The sequence below is a fragment of the Pollachius pollachius genome (genome assembly GCF_949987615.1).
Source record: "Pollachius pollachius genome assembly, chromosome: 1".
Classification (NCBI taxonomy): Eukaryota; Metazoa; Chordata; class Actinopteri; order Gadiformes; family Gadidae; genus Pollachius; species Pollachius pollachius.
In genome coordinates, this window is record NC_136934.1 from 45,012,622 (window position 1) to 45,020,167 (window position 7,546).

General features: G+C 47.2%; 1 protein-coding gene across 1 annotated transcript in view; it reads left to right on the forward strand.

Moving 5' to 3' along the window:
• Positions 1-779: 779 nt before the first annotated feature.
• col14a1a (collagen, type XIV, alpha 1a) overlaps positions 780-7,546 on the forward strand; it is a 104,578-nt gene continuing 97,811 nt past the window's right edge. Inside the window, exons 1-2 of the mRNA XM_079758318.1 lie at positions 780-909; positions 3,403-3,491. Coding sequence (XP_079614444.1) covers positions 3,404-3,491 — 88 coding nt within the window. The 5' untranslated portion in view covers positions 780-909; position 3,403. The remainder of the gene's footprint in view (positions 910-3,402; positions 3,492-7,546) is intronic.

Here is a 7,546-nt window from a genome sequence, read left to right on the forward strand (position 1 = left end):
ACAGGAAGAATCATATTCATGTCAAAGGTTACATCTTAAAACGTTCTCAAAAATCAATCGTTCATATGCATATTAGCTCGACGCCCCCTAAGAAAAGGCACCTCACCGGAGTAATGGGGCAGATGTGCAGAGTGGTCCGTCCTCAAGTCTCAACGAAGCGGCAACACTTGGCAAAAAGCCCTTGATGCAGATAAACGATGCCATTCTCACACGTCTGTTAGACACTATCAACATCATTTATCTCTCGTTAAACGCTCGTTTAAACGGGGACGCTGCCGTGCTCTCCAAATCGGAGGAGGCGCGCAGAGCGGAGCACCGCATCGTAGTTCATCCCCCGCACCTGCTCCGTTCACCGGAGCTCCGTTCACCGGAGCACGACAACCACATCCACTTAACCTGAGGGCGGCCGGAGTCACAAACCTGTTTTTTTTATAGTCGGTGTTTTTTTCATTGCTTTTTTCCCATTGAAACCCCCTCGACTATTTCGCGTCTACTCCCTCCCCGTCAAGTGTCCGGGTGGGCAGACGGACACCGAAGTGCCCCCCCGAGGGGGAGCAGAGCACGCTCGATGCGCCCTGCGGTGACTCAAGTATCCCTCGTGTCCCCCTGCGCCCTCCCTCTGGCGTCCCGGCTGCGCCCTGAGCAATCTGTGCGGAGTGGAGGGCTGGGACGGGGAGGGAGGGGGTGAGGGAATCCAGAAGGAGAGGAAGAAACACCCACCACCTCAAGGGCTCTTGTCTGGACGACTGACCGGAACGCACCCGAAATAGTGGGAGAGACAAGGAGAGAGAGAGAGAGAGAGATAAAGAAAGAAAACATTTCACGGACGTAAACGACAGAAGGATCGTATCAAGGAAGGAGAGAGTGAGATTTGGGGACGCAGGACGCTTTGCATTGATGATTTAAGAGGTAGGCTCCGGGTGCGATTCCATTCATTCTTTGAGCGTCCAGCAGAGCGCTGATAGCGTGGAGGAGCGTGAGTCCAACCCGCACATCACTCACTTCCACCACCCCGCGCATCGCTCACCTCCACCCCGCACATCGCTCACCTCCATCCCGCACATCGCTCACCTCCACTTCAGCCTGCAGTAAAGGACACAGGATCAGTCGCTTCACATAGAGTTTAGACAGAGAGCACCTATAGGGGGGAATAAAGTGATATTCTAGAATATAATAGTCTATAGTTTATTCTAGTCTGATATATTATATTTGTAACAGCAACAGTAAAAGGTCAAATATACCTTTTTTTATAAGCAATATAAGACAAATAAACAATTTAAGGAAAACTTTTGAGCATCAAACTCAAAAATCTAATTGAATTGCCGTCTTATGAGCTTGATATTTTTGTTTTACCTCGACCAGACTAATGAAGGTACATGGCCACTTAGGACATGTTGATCTCATTTCATTCACAAACTTTATATTATAGGTTGGGTAATGCGACAGATATTTGGTTTTAAGTGGCGTTAAAACATAATATAACCTTAAAGTCAGGGCATTCAGAGCATTTTCTTACTTTTCAAAGTTATTTTTTACAAACAAAAAACCTCGAATGATGATTGAAACCCTAAACGAATCCAGATAGAGGACAGACCTGCGGGCGGGCCTCTGTGCATTGTGTTAATGATCTAAATGCTCTTCATTTAGGGTTCAAACCTCAACAAACGATTGTTTCCAAAGCCATCGTCAATATGTCGTGATAACTGTGAGAAACTGTTACGTTGAACAGACTGGTCTCCTCGTTTGAACTCCCATCGGGCCTCGACATTATTCTATTTTAATTATCATTTGCACCGGTGCATCGATTGCCAGGTAAATGCGCAATATTAGGCTCCCCGTTTTAAGGCTCCTCGTAGTTTGTGTGTGTGTGTGTGTGTGTGTGTGTGTGTGTGTGTGTGTGTGTGTGTGTGTGTGTGTGTGTGTTTGTGTGTGCGCGCGTGATTTAGTAGAGAGGAGTTGAAGACATGGCATGGGAGAAAATCATGTGTGACAAGGCAACAGGCTCAGGCAACAGATGCAGAAAATGATGGAGAGAGAGAGAGAGAGAGAGAGAGAGAGAAGCTCCCCCTGTGGTAAACTTAAACCACAAACAGTCTCCCTCTTCCTTCCTTCCTTCCTTCCTTCCTTCCTTCCTTCCGTCCGTCCGTCCTTCCTCCCTTCCTTCTTTCTTCCATTCTTTGGTTCTCTCTCTCCAGCAGCGCTCGGTCTGCAGTGTCTGTGCATTCCGCTCTTTCTGAATGCGACTCTTTTCTCTTCTCTTTTCTCTCCTCCGTTCTTCTCCTCCTCTATTGTACACTTGCTCTTTATGTTGGTCTCTCTGTTGCTTTGTTTATTCTCTCTCTAGTGCTCAATTGCTGGTGCTCAATATCTCACTCTCTCTCTCTCTCTCTCTCTCTCTCTCTCTCTCTCTCTCTCTCACTTTACGTGTAAAGCGGAACAATGCCAAAAAACACAAAAGTAAAATAAGACACAACATACACAGCTATCAGATATATTGCTAAGCTTGAGAACATTTGCCTTAAGAAATCCTAATTTGCTGCTAGCTGTTGATCTACACTGCTTCTCTCTCTCTCTCTCTCTCTCTCTCTCTCTCTCTCTCTCTCTCTCTCTTTACGTGTAAAGCGGAACATTGCCAAAAAACACAAAAATAAAATAAGACACAACATAACATATAAACAATATAATTGTTTTATTATTAATAATATGTATATATATATATATATATATAAAAAATGAGGTTAAATCTCCAAACTTGAAATACATTACACAATTAAATGTGTTCAGTGAAAAAGTGCTATCACATCACATATCGAGATAATGGTTGGGGGTGAGGGGATCAAACTATTTCCCAGGCCAGGGCCATGACTCTCTCATTCTTCTCTCTTACTTGTCCTTCTCCCTCCTCATCCTCATTCCTCTCTTCATTTCACACTGGCTCTAACAAAGCCATCGTCTGTCCCGTCTTCACTTGACACTATGGAGGCGGAGACCTATGGGCTGTTCCGTGGGCGTCTGTAGATTGTTACATTACTGTGTGTCCGTGTATGTGTGTACGCGTGTGTATGTGTGTGTGTATGTGTCTGTCTGTGTGTCCGTGTGCGTGTGCGAGGGAAGGGCTTTTTTTGTTGGACCAATGCACCCAAGGCTTTTATGAGGATATTTCAAAGTGTGCAAATGTTTAGCCACTCTATTCCCCGAGCGCCTGCCTCCCCCTCTCTATCTCAACCTACATTTCATTTTTTTGCATTCTCCCGTATTTACACAAACCCTTATTGTCCGACCCACTCTCTGACCATTCGTCAGAAGGTTTTGTTCTCCTCCTATTTCACATTGTAAACAGATCCTCCCTCCTGCAGTGACTCTCTCTAACCATGTCCTCCTCCCCTCCCCCTCCACCCACAGGATGAGGGCTCTGAGGTTCGCTGTGCTGCTGCTCACTGTCTTCATAGTACCAGGCCAGGCCCAGAACCTGGAGCTGGAGCAGAATCTAGGTGAGTGGCTTTCCCCTCTCCTCTCCTCTCCTTTTCTCTCCTCTCATCTCCTCTCCTCTCCCCTCCTCTCCTCTCCAATCCCCCCTTCTCTTCTCCTCTCCTCTCCTTTTCTCGCCTCTCATCTCCTCTCCTCTCCCCTCCTCTCCTTTCCACTCCTCCCTTCTCCTCTCCTCTCCTTTTCTCTCCTCTCATCTCCTCTCCTCTCCCCTCCTCTCCTCTCCACTCCTCTCTTCTCTTCTCTTCTCCTCTCCTTTTCTCTCCTCTCATCTCCTCTCCTCTCCCTTCCTCTCCTCTCCACTCCTCTCCTCTCTTCTCCTCTTCTCTCCTCTCTTCTGCCTTTCTCCTTTCTCTCTCCTTTCCCCTCCTCTCTCATTCTCTCTCCTCCCCTCTCTTCTCCTCTTCCCCCTCCCTTCTCCTCTCCCCCCTCTCTTTTCCTCTCTCCTCTCATCTTCCTCTCCTCTCTCCTCTGCTCTCCTTAACTCCCCTCTCCTCTCCTTGCCCTCCTCTCTCCTTCTCCTCTCCCTTCTCTCTCCCCCTCTCTCCTCTCATCTTCCTCTCCTCTATTCCCTCCTGCTCATCTCCCTCATGCTCTACCCCCCCCCCCCCCCCCCCCCCTCCTCTCCATCCCCGCGGTCCAAATCCATTCATTCTGTGATTGCATCACCCCCCCCCCCCCCCCCCCCTCCCCCCTGTCACCACCACCCACCATCAGCCCCAGTCAGCCCTGTTACCGTACCGGACTTCCTGCCAGATGGGCAGGGAGGAGGGAGGCATCAGCCTTTTTGGTTGAGTCTGTCCACAAAAACAAAAAAAACGAAGCAAAGAAAATAAGGTTGATCAGTCAGCCTTTAAGCTTTAGCATCTGCTGAGGACGTGGGGCGCTGGAGGAGGACCCAAAGGATCAGTGGGTGTTGGGAGGATGTTTGTGTAGACAACACAGACAACAGTCTGGAGATTGTCAGAGACACACCTTCGAGCCACTGCTGTTGCTTCAGCTCTATAAACGAGGGGCAAGGTCTGGTTTTACGATTTGGATTCTTGGTTCTTTCATGAGTCCTGATCTGCCAAACCCGTTTCCAGATATTTGAGTTTGAATATTTTTGGTTTAATCTTATTTTCTTTCTTGCGAATGTTTGCAAATGTTGGCTTCAGAATGAACGCTTCAGGCCACATTAACCCGAGTTTGTGTGTGTTTATGTGTGTGTGTGTGTGTGTGTGTATGTGTGTGTGTGTGTGTTTGTGTATATATGTGTGTAGTTGTGTGTGTGTGTGTGTGTGTGGGCGTTGAGCGGCAGTTCAGTAAATGACTATGAACAGGAGGGTCGCCAGCAAGATCATTTCTAATGGAAGGGGAATGGAGTAAACAATAGAAAATCCTTCATTCCTCAGGCAAGGAGACAATCACCAGCCAAACCTGTGGCCATAGCTGTTAAAGATTCTTATTGGGGAATTATCATAACAATAATGATAATAGTCTAAATAAATGTAATAATTATGCTGATAATAAAGTTAATGCTAATAACACATATGATAATAATAATAATTATACTACCAATATTAGAATTAAGAAGTGTATACAAATATGCAAACAGAAAAGAAGAATCTTCAATGACCTTAATGATGAAGTCCAGTTTGAGAGAAAAGGGACTTGAACAGAAAGTGTATTAACCACCCCTGGCTCTAGGGGTGCCAGCGGGTTAACGTAGAGCTCCCCCATCACAAAGGAGCAAAATGCTCTTCCATGGCCTACTGCTGCCCAAACACAGCTCTAAAGACAGCTCCTAATGCAATTAATCTGTTTCCTCTATACTCCAATGCAAGCCAGATGCTACCGCCCAATATGCCTAGCTTGACAAATGACATCACCTGATCACCTGGTACTGGTTTGAGTCATCAGAAGGATCAATTACATTTGACAACAAGCAGCGTTATTCTAATGGTTTGAGTTCACTTCCATAAACCCTGCTGCTTTGTTTTATGCACGTTTGGGGACGTTCATGGTTCAATGTGTGAGGTTTCCTATTTGGCACTATAAGAAATGTCATACTTAGCTCATGCACGCCATCTACACAGGACAACGTTACACAGTCACAGTCCACGCACAAGACATCCAAATCATTCAATGGATGATCCCTCACATTATCTCTCTTCTACTTCTCAAACTGAGGAACAAATTAAAGGGAAATAATGAAAACGTTTGGCCACGGGAACTGAATAATGCTTGTGCTATAGCAAAATCTAGCATTGTCTAAAAGATTGCCTATCAAGATTGTTTTTACACAAAGCAGCATTAGTAGCTGTGAGAATGGAAAAACAAAACGGTTTCCAGTGGAATGGCTATTCATTTGGGTTCAATGACCCACACCGAAAATACAAACAATTATGTGGCGTTCAGCGTCCACACAATTACAGATTGGAAGGTTTTCTAAATTAGAAGTTGACTGCCTGATGCCACACAAACACTTGTGGTGTGCAGCAGAAAATACTTATCTCGCTAGCAACTCCCTGCGATAAAGTGTAACAGTGTAAAGGCATTCTCCCGTTGCTCGAGACAGAGAACCACACTGAAGTCACACACTGAATCACACTCTCTGATGAGAAACCTGCTGAATATTTCATTTTCTCTTTATTTTATTTCCATCAGATCAATCATGGCTTTGGTTATGCTCGGTTCCCACTGCCAGCCTCTGAGCACATTAGGACACGGTTTACCATGCCATACATGGGCAAGGGCCAGCCACATCTCAGTACTTAGGCAGTTCACTTAGCTGGAGTGACATCCATGCACTCAGGCACCCATGCAAACATTTCAAAAGTATGTGTGGGTGGTAATGGTGGTGGTGGTGGTAGTTATGGTCGTGGTGCAGGGGGGGGGGGCTGGAAAGCAAAAAAGGGTGGGGTGGAGTATTTGCCTTGAAACAGAGGGGAGTAGAAGAGGATGAGGATGGGTGGAAAGAGGATGAAGGAGGAGAGAGGAGAGGAGAGAGGAGAAGAGGGGACTGGAGGGGAGAGGTGGGGAAAGGATATAGAAGAGAGAGGAGGAGGAAGGAGAGGAGGAGAGAGGAGAATAGGGGAGGTAGAGGAGATGACAGGAGGCAAGGAGGAGAGGAGAAAAACACTGTTCCTGGTCTAGGTTCTGGGCTTTGTCGGTAGGGGAGGGGAGGGGAGGGAGGTAGATGTACAAGGAGAGAGTTGGGGAGACTAAGGCGACTGGGGTCAACACCAAAAGGACATGCTAAGATAAGTAAATAAAATGCATTAAAAGAGGCTGAGATAGGTGGGGAGACGGAGGGCCTGGAGAGGATTGGGGTTAAGCCTTATCTCCAGGAGCAGAGCGCTTTTTTAGCTCACAGACACACCACATCAAACGCACAGCAACGCGCCACGCTGGGCCGTGAGAGCCGCCTTATTGAATAGACAGACTGCACGCAGACGCCTTTTAGCGAAAACGCACGCACACGCATCCACATACACACGCACACAAGCGTACACACAGAGTTGTCATCCCCAAATCCACAGCTTTAGTCGCTCGCAGGTGGGAACGTAACAGCGGTGGCAGAGATGATACCAACCTATCAGGCAGGGGAGAAAGGGGGAGGAGACAAGGTAGAAGGAGACGAGGGGGGAGGAGACGAGATGAGGTTGAGTGGAGAAATGCAAACGGAAGGGAGTTTCAACGAAAGGGATCAAAGGAGGAAGACAGAGAATGGATTGGATGGATGGAAGTGTGGGCTGACGGCGTGAGAGAGACTAGGGGGAAAAGAGAGAGGGAATAAAATAGAGAAGAGAGAAGGAGGAAGAGATGGAAGCTGAAAAGAGACAGAAAGTGAGAACGGGGAGTGAATATCCCCGTGGCATGGAGAGCTTAGAGAGGGAGGAGGCAGAAAAGGGCGATGAGACACCTGCCTCACCTGCCCCTCTGCCTATCCTTTGTCTCCTCGACGTACGCTGTGTGTGATTCCCTCTTGTTTTACCAATGAGTGTTAAATTGGTAAGAGTCTCCCGCTAGCGTGATTGGCACACAGCCGTTTGGTAGCTGGTGTAACCACTTACCA